Below are 16,831 nucleotides of genomic sequence, written 5' to 3'. Positions count from 1 at the left end.
GATATTAAGGGATTATTGTGCTTGAATGATGGTAGAGCAACAAGAATTGATGTTTCAAGGGGTTGTTGTTTTGCCATGATGTTTGCATAAAGTCGTACGACTTCATCACGTGCAAATTCCCGGATGTCACATGCGGAAGTAAGCACGAGTTCCGTGCACGAGGCATTAAGGTCATACTTATTAATATTATGCCCTTACCCAAACACCTTATCTAAACTTAACCAATCAGTAGAGTGTGTAAACATGATAGAAAGCTGTTGTGTGTGACAGAAGCAAGTAACTGTCATGTATTAGATGGAAACGATGTCCAGCGACATCATTGGCTGAAAGTCGTAGGAATTCAAACAAGATATCATACGAATTAGCCAAATTTAGAAAAGTCTTATGAATCCTTATGATTTCGCCATGAGAGTGTGTTGCGAAGTCATAGACATTAGTGAAGTATCGCATCTGTGGTAACTAATTTTTTTAAACTAATTCCAAGGGAATACTGTATAAACAGTATACTATACAAAGTATAATGTTATAAATTTACACTAAATAATTAAAAAATTGCAAATATAAAAAAGTGGAAACACGTCATCACAGTATGTGAAAAGGGTCCATAGAACCGTGTTCAGACGTGTCATCAATTTGTAGGCAAACCCGGAAGTCTCATTCGCCATGGGTTCCCTCGGGATTTGAGTAAGGGTTCAGAGAAAAATCGGCAGCTGGCAGGAGTCAATGGCTGAGTTCCATTTCAAATTTTTACCCCCTTCCCTCACAAACTTCACACCATCTCATGGACTCGGATGTATGTCACTGCTTACGTTATCGACAAAGTGAAAAAGGCGTAAAAAAAAATGTTGCGAAATTTGCCGTCTTCTGCCTGTTTCCATTCAAAAAACCTTTTATCGATAAAAATGGTGTGCATGATGACGTCATGCCTAAAAAAACAGTCACATCATTTTGGTTTATCACATTAGAAATCTGCCCTTAAGCCGTTTCCATACAGAAAAGTGTGTTTATTGCTAATTGTGTACCTTTCGCCTTCTAAACAGTGGCCATTAATTTGTTCTCTGTGCACTTGTCGATGTGCATGATACGACATATTTGTGTTGGCACTCCTGGAAGTGTCATGATTACAGCATCAGATCTATATTAAGATCAATCCATAATCATGCTCAATAAATTGGCTTTCAAGGATGTATACTGACGTCATGATTAACACAGGCTAACAACTGGGGTAAATTCTGTCATGCGTTTACATCAGCTTTATTTTGATGCGCAAAAAATCCTTGGATGGAAAGCCGGAGTTACCTGCCAAAATAACCGGAAGTGGTAGGGGCTGTCATTGGCAGCAGCCAATCACTCGCATGCTTGAGGATGCTTTTCCTCCTCCATAATAAAAGCACCAATGTTATATTTGCTTAAAGCAGTAGCAAAAAGGTAAAACTGAACATGTTTTTAAATAAAACCAAGCTTCTGGAATGTTGTCTTTGGTTTACTTCAGTTATTTACTTTTATAAAATCACTGGGGATTGTCGTATGACTGGAGTAACAGCTTTAATGGAGGACTATAGTTTAACGCTACCAGTTCAAAATGCTTCTTATGGAAAGTGTTGACAACTTTTCTAAAAGTCTTTAATATGAATGGTTATTTTTTGCCCATCACTTTGTTGACAGTTCTTAAACTAGCTATTAAACATATAAATGTATTGTTTAATTGCATATGGGTAGTTTATTAAGCAGATCTTGGTTGAGGTAAATGTCATTCACGCCATTAATTGCCTAGTTTTGGTGAATAGTGTTATTATCAAAGTTGTAAAAAAAATTAAGCAGAAGTATACAGTGAACTAAAAATCAAAAGCAGTGTTTTCAGTTATGTTTTGGTTACCTCATCCCCCCCCCCCCGGAATATACACCCCTGAGTACCATTTACACTGAAAGTGCAGAAAAAGAAGTGTACTTTAAGTACCCGGATGATATACTTCTTCAACCGTCAAAACGGAGTGTGGAATGTTGGACACTTAGTGCACTCAGCGCACGCGGCTTGCCATACATAGCAGAAGGGGTGGAGTTACCTGGCTGCGCTGCTGGTCTGACAAAACAATTGTAAATAATGGGGAGTGTAGCAGCTGGAAAGACAGCACCTTACAAATGTGAGTTGAATGCTTAAGCTGTGTGAATATATACGTTGTTTAATCTACAAGTTTTGAACAGAGGTTGGCTAACGTGCTTAAACTAGCGTCAACACATAACGTGCGTTTGAAACGTCACTTCCATCAGCTGTTAAACGGCGAATGCTTCAGTGTAGTAAAAAAACATTAAGTGTTATATTTGGGACGATACTACACTTTGAAAATTCATAAACTAGATGGCTGAGTGCATAGTATATTTTAAAAGCGTATAGTGTGTTGTTTGGAACACAGCTCTATTGTTTACAGAAATGTCAGCAAGTGCGCAATACGTGGTGGCAGAAAGTCGATAGACTGTTGTGTTAGATTTGACAGATTAAATGAAAGTACGTCATGCAAATGCATGATAAAACATTTATTTTATTAATACAGTATACATAATCTTCATCCTAATATATTTTACAGGGTTAGGGTTAGAACGTTTTTAAGTTTATACATTCCTTATTATACAATCCCTTCTTGGATTGATTTTAATATTATTATCATTGTTTCCTATACATTTCGTGATTTACATATAAATTAGTCATAAGGGCTTTTATTTTGGTCCGCCGAATCGCATTGTGTTGTTGTGATGTCATAACTGCTGCGCCGCGGCTGATGCTGCAAACAGAACTGTAAATCGGTATAAAGCGATACAACACGTTCAAAAGTGCTTCAACAACATAATGATGTTGCTGAAACCATTTTGCATTAGTGAGAGAAAAAAAAAATGAATGAGGATTATGACCGAATGTAATCTGCAAATGCAGAAGTACTGATAGTTCGTGTTTTAAATCTGTGAGTAAAGCGCATTGACACATGAGAGACAGTGATTGATTTTTCTTTTTTCTTCTTCTTCTTCAGTAAAAGAGTTAATTGCATCAGTGCATCATCATAATCACTGGAAGGGTTTCCATACATCATTGATTTGTTTTTCCCCAAGAGGATTGAAGACATGAGTGATCCAGAACCATGCAGAATAAAAAGTGAAGATACTGAGGAACTAATAGGTTGGTTTCAAAATGTTGGATTATTTATCAATTACCACCTTAGTATAATGCTGCATCACACACTCATTTATTAGCATCAGTTTATTAGATTCAATGCAGAATATGTGGAACAATCTGCAGATTCTACCTGGGCTTGTTTATTACTCATTTATAGTCTCTGTCTGTGTTAATTGTATGCATTTTAATTGGTGTTTATGTTAGGGATAAGCCTTTTTGTGTAATTTTGTAGTTAAGTAGTCTAACCCACAAAAAATGATATTGATTACTCGCAACTTAAAACAAATCGGTGCCGTTTAAACCTTGTGTACTGCCACTGTTTATTCGAGCAGTGTCCAAAGCACCTCACAAATATGGAAACATTACTCACAGCAGATGATTTAACATCTGAGTGATCTTCTTGAAGTGTAATATTGATGCAGTGCTGATAGCTGTAACATCAGCGGTGCATAAATGGACTAAACGTCTTGCAGAGAAATTAAACGTCATTAGTACAGAACATGTTGCACATGAGAAAAACGTTGTCCTTAATTTTTGAGGTCTAGACTTTAATTCTACAACGTACTTGCCCTTATGTTTACCGTAGTTCTTCCATTATTTAAATGTGGCATTAACGCCATAACCACAGGTAAGACAAGGGTTACTTAACTTTGAATAGCCCGGGGGCCACAAAGCAGGTTCCCTTTATGATCGAGGGATGCACTGTTTTTTTTTATTTAATTTTATTTATTTAGTTAATTACAAAATAATAGTAATAATAATAAAAAATAAAAAAAACATTTGATTTGATTGTCCTCTTTTAGGGGTTGGTATAGGTTAGTAATGCAAATCATTAAAAATGAACCATTTGGGAGAAGATGTCTCAATGGCGATATTTAGGGTAAACTTTCTTTTAATTTCTATTCATGACTGGCATACCTCTGTTCTCCAAACTGTTTTGTCACCTGACACCGATTGACTCGTGCCTGTAATAGTGACGAGCGAGTGTGCAAGAGAAACTTAAAGGAATAGTTCACCCAAAAATTAAAATACTCTCATCATTTACTGAGAAACACATCAATATTTAAGTCCTTTTTTAATATCAGTTTCCACTTTCACTTCCACATTCTTCTTTTGTTTATGGCGATTCACATTCTTCATGCATATCGCCACCTAATGGGCAGGAAAGAGAATTTATAGTAAAAAAGGACTTAAATATTGATAACAACTGGAGTCTTATGGATTACTTTTATGCTGCTTTTTTTAGCTTCAAAGTTCTGACCACCATTCACTTGCATTGTGTTCTAAAAAAATCTGCGTTTGTGTTCAGCAGAAGAAAGAAAGTCATACACATCTGGGATGGCATGAGGGTGAGTAAATGATGCAGAATTTTCATTTTTGGGTGACCTATCTCTTCAAGACTATGGATGTCACCTTACTGTGGTTTGGTCAGTTTTGCTTGTCAGTGTACACTAGTAGCCTATTTGTGATGAAAAATAATACCAAAAACAAATTTAGAAATGACCATACTCAACCACAGTCAGTGCCATTTATATTGTCTTGCTGTCTAGCAGATTGAAGTATATGAATTCCATAGCATTTAAACTAGAAAATTCTCAGTAGAATTGAAATGGGTTGCTAAGTTTTTTGGTCCGTACCGCGGTATTGAGGGTCATTAAAATATGGGACAAATCGTATTCCGTATTGATTCTATTCAAGACATATTAATTCATCTTTAAATACAGGATGATCCCATATTTTATGGAGCCAGCGATATCTGCAGTATCGCTGCCTGGTTCGAAGAGTGGATAGTGTTGTATAGGAGGTAGCACAGAAGAAAAAGGCAAACAAGTTTTTTTATTTTTATTAAATAGTATGAGGTTGGAAGCTCATTCCCCCACAGAGGGACAGAGTAAGTGAATGAGTGGGGACATAGACCTGGAGGAGTAACGACTATCCTGAAGGTCATAGTCAGTGTTTTTAATTTGATGTGACGTGAGCAATAAAAAAACCTCTTTGGTTTAATGAAGATGCCACTGTGTTCTGGACCATCTGAAGTGGCTTATTTGTGATAGCTTGGAGGCCAGCCAACAGAGCATTGCAGTAGTCCAGTCTTAAATTAACAAGAGCATGGACAAGGATCTGTGGTATGCAGACAGGAAAGGTTTGATTTTCCTGATGTTGTAAAGAGTGGTTGCTGAGACGTGGGCAGTGAAGTTAAGCTGGTCATCAAACACCACTTCCAAGTTCCTGGCTGTCCTGGTTGGCATTAATTGTAGTTGAATCAAGATGAATAGTGAGATTGGGGTCAACAGATGGGTTGACTGGGACAACAAGGAGTTCTGTCTCGGCAAAATTGTGTTGAAGATGGCTGTAACAGTTTACGGACAGGCGAGGTGGAGGCGGGAACCGGCTGAACAGTCAACATAAAGGTTTAATGATAAAAATGAACTTAAAACAACATAAAACATAAACGAACACAGACACACATGCAGCACGGTCGTGTGCATCTCTCTCTCTCGAACTGGCATCTCCGGCTCCCCTTTATCTCACTCTCCTGCTGATCACCTGATTCAGCACCGGCCGTGCATCCTCACGGCCCGGCCACACCCTCCTCGTTGCCACAATGGCATTCTTTCATCCAGAATGAGATCTCTGAAAGGCAGGCAGAGATACGAGCCGAGACGGAGGGGTCATCAGACTGGAATGATGGGTAGAGGTGTGTATCATCTGCGTAGTAGTGGTAGGAAAAGCCATGTGCCTTTAAGATCAGTCTGAGTGATGTTGTGCAGATCAGGAAGAGGAGGGGTCCAAGTTATGATCCTTGAGGCACTGGAGTGGTATCATGGTGAGACTTGGAAACCTCTCCTCTCCAGGAGACATTGAAGGATCTGCATGTAAGGTATGACTCAGACAAGCCAAGCGCAGTTCCTGTGTTGACCAGTCCAGAGAGGGTGGAAAGGAGGATTAGGGTGGACAGGTTCACACTTTTAAAACAGCAGACAGGTCAAGTAGGATGATGACAGATGATTTGGAATTTGCTCTTGCTAGTCGCTGGGTTTCAGCTACTGAGAGAAGGGCAGTCTCCGTTGAGTGTCCTTTTTTTGAAGCCAGACTGATGTCTGTCGAGTAGGTTGTTCCGTGAAAGAAAAGCAGACAACTGGTTGAAAACAACCCTCTCAATAGTTTTTGCCAGGAAAGGTAGGAGAGAGACCGGTCTGTATTTATTGAGTACTGTGGGGTATGTTTTGCTTTTTTGGATCAGTGGGGTTACACAAGCCTGCTTAAATGTCTTGGTAAAGTTTCCAATTGTAAGAGATGTGTTTATGATGTGTCTGAGTGCAGGTAAGATTGATGGAGAGATATCAGAGGGTCAGGGATAGGGTCAAGGGGCAGGTGGTAGGACGATTAGAAAGAACTTTGGAAACCTCAGTCTCAGAGAGAGCAGAGAATGGGATGTGGGTAGAGAGTGGTTGCTGGTGTGCGGTGTAGATAACTTCCTGCTGATGGTCACCACCTTGTCAGTAAAAAAAGTGATCAAAGTTATCAGTTCTCAGAGAAGTGGTAGGGGAGGATTATAGAGGAGAGAAGAGAAAGTTGAAAACAGTTGCATGAATCTGAAGGTTTACTGATCTTATTCTGGTAATAGGCAAACTTGGCAGCAGAAATACTAGAGGAAAAAAAGAGATTAGAGATTGATACTTGCTCAGGTCAGCAGGGTCACAAAGTGTCTACGACAGCCAGGGTCTGGAGGATGTGGCACTTTCTGGCCTGGAGGTAAGAAGATATACACTATCAAGGCAAGAAGTTAAGGATGAGCTAAGAGCATTTTAGCTTATTATCCATCAAGTGAAGAGAAGTGGTTAGTGGAGGGAAGGGATGCAGAGACCATAGAAGAGAAGTGAGTATGGGAGAGAGAATGGGGGTTACAGTGTAAGGAGACCAACAGGAGGAACTTTGTCCATAATTTGTACATAAGTCTTGGAGGTCCAGAATTTAAAGCCCTTTATGAACTTGCTCTTATATTTACAGTGCAATGCCATGTAAGCCCAGGTAAGACCATGGATGGCTCTTCATTACTGTGGGTAGGTCATTGTGGCTAGACTTTCTAAAATAATAATAATAAATTATAGTATTTGTTATGAACAAATAGTAGCCCAAACACATTTAGAAATTTTAACTGCAACTGCCACAGTTTTGATAGAATCTATTAGACCTATTTTTATCTAATAGATTATTTAATATGAAACATTAACATGTCAAAATATCACAGTTACTGTTGCTACTGTAAAATTTTAATCAATTTTAGTGAGGATGATGACATCTAATTTGAAAAACCCTTTTTACTTTGGCACATAGCAATGTCGCTCTTTTCCTTCTCAGTGCTGTTTAGCATGTTGGGGTTGTCTACTGTTTGAGAGGTTTGACTTCCACCATTGTGCTTTAAACTAGAAAATTCTCTTTAGAATTCAAATGGGTTGCATCAGTTTTGTGATCTGCACTGCATTATCGAGGGAGGCCCGCATGCCCAATGCGTACACTCCAGAGATGCAGAGCAGATCATTGGCGCGAGTGGTTCCATGAGGCTTCAATGGAAACACGAAAATATCTCAATGCAGATGAGAAACATATTTAGCCGAAAGTGCCGAACTCAAGATTATCATTAAATTTGTCTTGGGCAAATTTCGCCTGGGTGGCTGCTGAAATACTATTTTCAATGGAAAGAAAACCTTGGCATTGTTCTTTCCCTGCTGTCCACGACCCTTTCCGAACAGACCTAGCAAGCATTACATTGTACCAAGGATATTAATGAACCATATGAAATTTCAGTGAATGCATATGGGGAAAAACTGATGTCTTCCTCTGCCACACTGGAGAGAAATAAACAAACTTGACTAAATGATCACAACTTTGTAAAGCCAATGATTTGATGGTATTAACAGACTTGATGGTATTAACATGGCAATAACAGAATTACCCATAGCCAGACATGGTCCATACAAAAAAAAGATGGGTGCTTCACCTCTGATGTTTTCTGCTATTACTTGCTTTTTTGTTATTCAATGCTATACATCATTGTGGTTCACTTTTATTTATTTCTATTTCACAATTGTCCCTTCATGTTATTTTGATTTTAGGCCTGATGGAAGTGAAAGAGGAAAGTCAGGAGCTGAATGAAGTGGAGGAGAAACATCAGAATCAGGAACCTCATGTTTCCACAACTGGTGAAGAATCTTCTATTTGCTTACAGACTGAGAATCATTTTTCACTAAAAAGAACAGAAGCCAAGAAATCTTTCACCTGCTCTCATTGTGGGAAGAATTTCTCTTACAAATGTCATCTTGAGGATCATGAAAGGATTCACTCTGGAGAAAGGCCTTTCACATGCACTCAGTGTGGGATGAGTTTCAAACAGATAGGACATCTTAAGAGTCATTTAAAAATTCACTCTGGGGAGAAGCCTTTTACATGCCCTCAGTGTGGAAAGAGTTTCACACAAAAGGTAAGCCTTAAGTATCACATGAACATTCACACTGGAGAGAAGCCTTTTACATGCACTCAATGTGGAAAGAGTTACATACAAAAAGGAAACCTTAAGTATCATATGAAAATCCATTCTGGAGAGAAGCCTTTCATATGCCCTCAGTGTGGAAAGAGTTTCACATGTAAAGGAAACCTTAAGAATCACATGAAAATTCACACTGTAGAGAAGCCTTTTACATGTCCTCAGTGTGGAAAAAGTTTCATACGTAAAGGATTATTTAAGGAGCATATGAAAATTCACTCTGGAGAGAGCAGTTATACATGTCAGCATTGTGGGAAGAGTTTCCCATATAAAGGACACCTTGAGGAGCACATAAGAATTCACACTGGAGAAAAGCCTTTCACGTGCTCTCAGTGTGGAAAGGGTTTTGCACAACAAGGACATCTTACGTTTCACATAAGAATTCACACTGGAGAGAAACCTTTTACATGCCATCAGTGTGAAAAGAGTTTCACACGAGCACAAAGTCTGAAATTTCATCTGCAGTTTCACTCTGGAGAAAAGCCATTTAATTGTGATCAGTGTGGACTGAAATTCGTTACATCATCAAACTTCAGAAGACACCTAAAAACTCACTCAAATGAGAGGCCCTATGCATGTTCAATTTGTGGGAAAAGTTTTTTGTTTGCGAAGTATTTAAATGACCACCAGATAATACATACAGGTATTAGAGCTCATGTGTGCTCGGAGTGTGGAAAAGCCTTTACTAGACTTAAAGACTTGAAGCGGCATAGAAGAATCCATTCTGGAGAAAAAGTGTTCACAATGTGAAAAGAGTTTCACTGTGTCTGTAAATCTGAAAAAAACATGAGAGAGTGCATAGTGGAGAGAAACCATACCACTGTACATCATGTGGGTAGAGTTTTGGACATTCAAGAACTTTAATGGTTCATATAAAAAGTCACTGTCCAAAGTCATTACAATAAGCAAAGTTAATCTTTTGAGGCCTGTACCCAGGTAAGTTTATCAGGTACATGCCTAACCTAGTAGGTAGGTTTTGTTCTTGATCACACATCACAAACAGGTATTTGGACCAATCAGCTGTGAGCACTGCATCAGAGAAATGTCACTTTGAAGTCAACTTTCATATTGTACCATTCACTCTAAATTGTAATACCAATTTGCAGCAACATAATTTTAGAAGTTATGTTTTAGCCTGATGTTCCTGGATAATTATACTTTAGAGAGAGAGATTTTCAAAGAAGATTCGTAGCTGTGTTGGCATTTTGAGGTGTACATTAAAAATGTATTATTGCTCTGCGTTTATTTGCAAATGGTTGATAATTGTGTCTAGTGGGTGATGGTGAAAACATCTGCAAATATTCTGTTTACACTGCTATTCTCACACTTTTAATTGTGATTGTGTGTGTTTTAACCCATTCTGGCAGTAAAACAGTGATTCTTTTAAATAACTATTTGATGGATAATACACTGTCTATCAATAAACATAGAAATGAAAAATATTATAAGCTTAATGTGTACTGTCCTGTTTTGAGAGTACTGTATGGAACTTTTTGGCCAATACCTGCTTTGATATAGGCACCAAGACATTAGCAACACATCCTTCAAGTCCTGTAAGTTGCGAGGTGGAGCCGCCATGGATCGGACTTGTTGGTCCAGCACATCCCACAGATGCTCAATCAGATTGAGATCTGGGGAATTTGTAGGCCAGGGCAACATCTTCAACCCTTCATTATGTTCCTCAAACCATTCCCGAACAATGTGTGCAGTGTGACAGGGCGCATTATCCTGCTGAAAGAGGCCACAGCCATCAGGGAATACCATTGCCATAAAGGGGTGTACCTGGTCTGCAACAATGTTTAGGTAGGTAGTACGTCAAATTGACGTCCACATGAATGGCCGGACCCAGGGTTTCCCAGCAGAACATTGCCCAGAGCATCACACTCCCTCCACCGACTTGTCATCTTCCCACGGTGCGTCCAGGTGCTATCACTTCTCCAGGTAAACGGCACACATGTACACGGCCGTCCACGTGATGTAAAAGAAAACGGGACTCATCGGACAAGGTGACATTTTTCCACTGCTCCAAGGTCCAGTTCCGACGCTCACGTGCCCATTGTAGGTGCTTTCGATGGTGGACAGAGTTAATTACGGGCACTCTGACTGGTCTGCGGCTACGCAGCCCCATACGCAGCAGCGTGCGATGCACTGTGTGTTGTGACACATTCCTCCCGTAACCATCATTAACATTTCTGTGACTTGTGCCACAGAAGAGCTTCTGTCGGTTCGGACCAGATGGGATAGCTTTCGTTGCCTTCGTGCATCGATGAGCCTTGGGCGCCGGTTTGTGGTTTGTCCCTCCTCGGACCACTGTTGGTAGGTACTCACCACTGCTGACCGGGAGCACCCCACAAGCCTTACCGTTTCAGAGATGCTCTGACCAAGTCGTCTGGCCATAATAATTTGGCCCTTGTCAAAGTCCCTAAGGTCTTTACTCCTGCCCATTTCTCCTGCATTCAACACGTTAACTATGAGAACTAATTGTTGGCTTACCATCTAATCTACCCAGACCTTGACATGTGGTCTTATTAGGAGATGATCAACTTTATTTGCTTCACCTGTGAGTGGTCATAATGTTTTGGCTCATTGGTGTGTGTATATATATATATATATATATATATATATAACGGCAAGAAAGTATTTTAATAAGTTAGGGTTAGGTTAGGGTTGATTAGGCCCATACTATTCTTTGTAAATTATCCTTTTATTTTTTTTTAAAATCCAAGTACCACTACCATTTTATGCCAAGATCAATTTAATTAAGCTTTTCTGACCATTAAAAAAGTATTTTGGTTTAAGCATATTGACACGCAAAAAATAAATGAGTCTAACCATCTTGCTTGGAACATTTTCTCAGTTATAACCAGCCAACATTCCACACACCGCTCTCTGACACCATTTATCACATCGTTATGACAAGTGACAAATGATTGCTCTATTAAATCTAATAGCAGACACTGTGGCAGTTTCACCCTGCCAAATCTGCTTAGGTCAACAGAACAGAACTGTTTATAATTATTTTTCACCAACTCATTTGAGCCAAATGACTGACCAAATCAACACTGCTCAAAAGATCATTAACATTCCAACAAATTCCATCATTTCTAAACGTGGTTAAACTGAAAGAAGAAACACAGGGACAGTGTTTATTTTTACATAGTATTAATTTCTACACTGCTGTGGAGGACGCCAATCAGTTTATTTTGTATCCGAAACAGAGCACCCGTCTCACGGCCGGCCGTCAAGAACCCTAGGAAGGCTTCGAAGCACCCCTGAGATAGGCGACCCAGGGACGTGGAGACCCGCTTCTACGGAGCTGGTAGACAGACCACTCCATTCCCCAGTGGAAGGCCGGGAGGAGAATCTTTTGTTTCATTTTTCGCCGCATGCCCAAGTGGCTGTGGTACCCAAAACTTCAACAAAATAGTAGTTTCCTTGTTCTCTGGGTCACATGTCAGGTGCGCACGGCCGTCGTCATGACTGCCATCCACCGTCCCATTTTGGCAGGTTTGGCACTCCAGCGGCGGACCCTCCGCCCCTGCGTGCCCAGTTGTGGCACAAACATGCCCACACCAGGTTGGTTCCGACGGACTGCGGGGACAATGTTCCTCCCCCCCCTCCTCTACCAATCTTATGGTGGGCGTCAGGAGCAAGGTAAGTGCTTCGATGTCTCTGGACTCAGCATGGCCACGGGGTTCGAGCCCCCTCAATGTGGAGCCTCAGGTTCCGCCCCGCCACGAGGCCCCACCCGCTGGTACGTTCGACGTGATTATCCCCTTGGTCCCCCTCACCCGAAGTTTGGACGCGTGGCTCGTGCTTTCCAACCCATCGTGATGGCTGACCCGGACCGTCCGATTCGGCTACGCGATTCAGTTCGCCAGGCACCCGCCCAGGTTCAGCGGCATCCGCTTCACCTCGGTGAAGGGCGAGAACGCCGCTACCTTGCGTGCAGAGATAGAGCCTGTCCCTCCGGCTGAGATGAAGAAAGTTTCCCTGTCAGAAAACTGCATCTTCCTTGGGCAGAGCTCCCTCTGCCCCCGGTCACCATGTTTGTAGAAACTCCTCCCCCTCGGGTAGGACCTGCCATAGGACTTCTCCACATGACATACTTCCGTAAAGACTCGGTAAGACCATGTGACAAATTCCACTCTTTTTGGGGAGGAAAAAAGAGGAAAAGAGGCCACGGCTGGGCTAGCCTATCCCTATTTGTTGGGCAGTCGACTTGTTCCCGAAGGACCGTTCGACGCTCATAAGAGTGTTGGGGGAGGTTACATGATGGCCTGGTGCGCTGGCTACGAGGCACGCAGCGGTCTGCCCGTCTCGCATCGCCAGTCCACGTAACACAGTTCAGCTAGTTGTGGCGTTTTGTATAGGGACCCCTAGTGTCACTACATCGACACAAGTCGAGTGAGTGACAGATAGGGAACGTCCTGGTTACTTTCGTAACCTCCATTCCCTGATGGAGGGAACGAGACATTGTGTCCCTCTTGCCACAACGCTGAACTACCCGCTGAAATGGCCGGGACCTTGTCTCGGCTCCTTAGCACAAAACTTGAATGAGTGGTTGCATACCAGCTCCTTTTATACCCATATGTCCGGGGGAGTGGCATGCAAATTCCACTCGCCAATTCCCATTGGCCTTTTTTCAAAAAAGCAGAGGTGTATGTTTGAGGCTCCCAAGAGTGACCCCTAGTGTCACTACATCGACACAACGTTGAGTGAGTGACAGAAGGGAACGGAGGTTACGAAAGTAACCAGGACGTTTTCACTCGACCAGGATCATGTTCCCGCTTAGCCAGACGGGATTCAGTAAAAAAAAAAAAATATCTATTTTTTTTTTTTTTGGCTTACTCTGAGTTTGTGTAGGAGTCGGTGTTGTGCTGGGAGCCGGACGTTTGCTGGATTCCATCTCTAAGATAACGTTATCTAGTGTTGCAGTTTGTTGTCGCTGTTGAATAGCAGAAGAGAAGCTATTACTGTCTGAGGCAAGGCTCTCGGGGGCGTGCAAAATGTCACATCCTTTGGGTTTTCCCGGCAAATGCGACCCACTCCCTTCGCATGAAAATCAGTCTACAGGCTTTAATAGGCAACCTAGGAAGTCCGGGAAGGGCTAATTTTTTAAGTTGTGTTACAAGCCGTTCACACATTGGCAAAAAAAGGGTGAATATTACATAAAAAATGTTACATATTGCACCTTTTATTATTATTATTATTTTTTGTTTTTGTTTTTGGCATATCATCAACTACTGGTTGGGACTGGTCAAAGGTGGAGATTTATAGAAAAAAAGGACTTAAATATTTATCTGTTTCTCACCCACACCTATCATATCACTTCTAAAGACATGGATTAAACCCGTGGAGTTGTCTGGATTACTTTTATGTGCTTTTTGGAGCTTCAACATTCTGGTCACCATTCAGTTGCATTGTATGGACCTACAGAGCTGAAATATTCTTCTAAAAGTCTTTGTTTGTGTTCTGCAGAAGAAAGAAAGTCATACACATCTGGGATGGCATGAGGGTGAGTAAAATATGTCCTTTTAATATTTTACTATATAGAATTACTGTATGTCATGACCCAGTTCTCCTATTCTTGTCATGCTCCAATAATAAAAAAAATTATAAAAAACTAACTAATGTGTTTTCTTTACTATTAATAATAAATTGTATATAATAATAATAATAAAATATAAATAAGTATGCAATATTTACTGTTAGTTACTGTACAATTTATATTTTACAGTAATATACCTCAGCTACCAATTAAAGTAATCAGGTTTTTACAGTAACTAGTTGGCAACAGTGTTGCTAGTATGTTACTGTAGAAAAACCACTACAAGGTCTAACAGTGCAGATAGGACACGTACGTCTCCAAGATATCAGTTTAAGAGTTTTATCTGGAAAGCACCGCAGTCTAATTAACATCTGCTAAACATCTTAAAAAGATGAGATTTACAAACATAAATCATAAACGTCTCAAAGACATCTGCTGAATGTCTTATTGACATCCAAGAGGAAACGTCTTATAGATGTATTGCAGATGAGCAAACAACTGACAAAATACATCTTCCAGATGTAAAAACACATCAAATAGACGTATAGGTGACGTACGTGTGCTATCAGGGTGGTCTTTGTTATCGTTAAAATTTAGTAAGTCAATACAGCACAGGGATTTCTTATTTTCTGTTTTATTGATCCTCACCCTCTTTCATCCGTGGAACACATAAAGTGTTTTTGTAGAATATCCTTTGTTTAAAATAAAAGCAGACAGTGACAAGAGACTCCAAAAAGGTGCATGACTATGTGTCATGCTAGGTTTGATGTCTTTGACTCTAATAAGCAGGATACATCGGATATACGGGATGGAGAATGAGATTTGAAGGCTTTAGAAGAAAGAAAGATTTTCAGAGACCTAACCTAACCCTGACTTAAAAATTTTAATTGGCTCACACAAAGATTATCAAGGTCTGAACGATAAGGATTTTTTTCTACTGGCCTGGTCAGGCCAGTGCTTCAGAATTGTACTTGCCCTGCCAAAATTTTCACTGGCTCCAACACAAAAATTAAAATGAGCTGTTTTAACCATCATGGCTTTAAAAAAATGTGTCCGAAGTTAACTATTTTTATATATATATAACGTCTTTAAGACAATTTCTCCCAAAATTGTTACATTTATAATTTACAAGACATGAATTATGCATTATGTAATCTCATACAAGTGCTTTACAGATATAAATTCATAAATACATCATACCTCATACCTCAGCTGTCCCACCCTTTACACGTGGTTTTTAATTTTAATTTTTTTAATTGTTTTTATCCCCTCTTCTCCCAATTTTGGAATGCCCAATTCCCACTACTTAGTAGGTCCTCGTGGTGGCACGGTTAATCACCTCAGTCCAGGTGGCGGAGGACAAGTCTCAGTTGCCTCCGCTTCTGAGACTGTCAATCCGCACATCTTATCACGTGGCTCGCTGTGCATGACACCGCGGAGACTCTCAGCATGTGGAGGCTCATGCTACTCTCCGCAGCACCCACGCACAATTTACCACATGCCCCACTGAGAGCGAGAACCACTTATCGTGACCACAAGGAGGTTACCCCATGTGACTCTACCCTCCCTAGCAACCGGGCCAATTTGGTTGCTTAGGAGACTGGTTGACCTGGCTGGAGTCACTCAGCACATTCGAACTCGCAACTCCAGGGATGGTAGTCAGCGTCAATACTCGCTGAGCTACCCAGGCCCCTTTACATGTGTTTTTAAGCAAAGAGTTCTGTGGAGCAGAGGATGGGTTTTCAGTCACCCATTTAGTCATGCTGTCAACTTTTGGGCTTTGTGTGGTGTTTTCACAACCAAGATAAAAGATTTAGGCCTAGTCACTGAGTTAAAGATTTGATTATTGGCTGAATGTAATAAACATGAGAATCCCTGAGATGGGAGACCTTGCTAATAAATCGGTTGTGATGTGTAATATACAATAGGTAGATTTTAGTCCTAATCTGTGAATTAAGAATGTAGATATAAACATAAAATTAGATAACCCAAACAAGAAAATACCTATACAGTCCAGAAATGAGAAATGTAACAGATGTGTTAAAAATCTTCGAGCTGAACAACTCTTCTAATAATAATAGCCAAAGTGATTTTGCTTCTTTTCATTACAAACGCCATTATCATGTCAAATTAACGTTTACACTTTGAAATATTACCTAATTAAATGTATACTTACATTTTGGATACTGAGCGGCTCATGATTTACAGTCATGTGGATAACCAGAGTTTAACAGTTTATTGCGTTTCATTCAGTGCTTTATCTCTAAAAGTGAATTAATGAGAGAAAATGTGCTTATTTTTACTGTGGGAGCAAAACTAGTGCTCTGTCTCTTTACGAAGAGAGATGATGAGAGAGATGCACGGAGATAGATGGATTTACAGTCCAACAGAGAGAACCCGTTGATTTCTTGTGTTCCAATGTGTTGATTGCTAATTTTCACCAACATGTTAAAACGAAAAGAAAAAATATATGGGAATTTCATGCACTGTGAACACGGAATGTGCGGGAATACTTAAAATGTTGTAGAAGACGTGCAGTTCCGCTCTGAAATTCATGAAGTCTGATTTTTTT

General features: G+C 40.3%; 1 protein-coding gene across 1 annotated transcript; it reads left to right on the top strand.

Annotated features, from left to right (window-relative positions):
* Window positions 1-2,045: 2,045 nt before the first annotated feature.
* Window positions 2,046-10,156, top strand: LOC127442911 (gastrula zinc finger protein XlCGF57.1-like). The gene is made up of 3 exons (XM_051701292.1): window positions 2,046-2,141; window positions 3,021-3,166; window positions 8,281-10,156. The coding sequence occupies exons 2-3, from the start codon at window positions 3,112-3,114 to the stop codon at window positions 9,456-9,458; spliced, it is 1,233 nt and encodes a 410-aa protein (XP_051557252.1). The 5' UTR covers window positions 2,046-2,141; window positions 3,021-3,111; the 3' UTR covers window positions 9,459-10,156.
* The last annotated feature ends 6,675 nt before the right edge of the window (window positions 10,157-16,831 follow it).

The sequence above is a fragment of the Myxocyprinus asiaticus genome, chromosome 6 (assembly GCF_019703515.2).
Source record: "Myxocyprinus asiaticus isolate MX2 ecotype Aquarium Trade chromosome 6, UBuf_Myxa_2, whole genome shotgun sequence".
Lineage (NCBI taxonomy): Eukaryota > Metazoa > Chordata > Actinopteri > Cypriniformes > Catostomidae > Myxocyprinus > Myxocyprinus asiaticus.
This window is presented reverse-complemented; position numbering and strand designations above follow the sequence as displayed.

Bases quoted from the DNA above. Each gene is read 5' to 3' on its own strand.
- LOC127442911 (XM_051701292.1), top strand. From the start codon at position 3,112: ATGAGTGATCCAGAACCATGCAGAATAAAAAGTGAAGATACTGAGGAA. The intron at 3,167-8,280 runs GTTGGTTTCAAA...TTTTGATTTTAG, and splicing joins AGATACTGAGGAACTAATAG to GCCTGATGGAAGTGAAAGAG.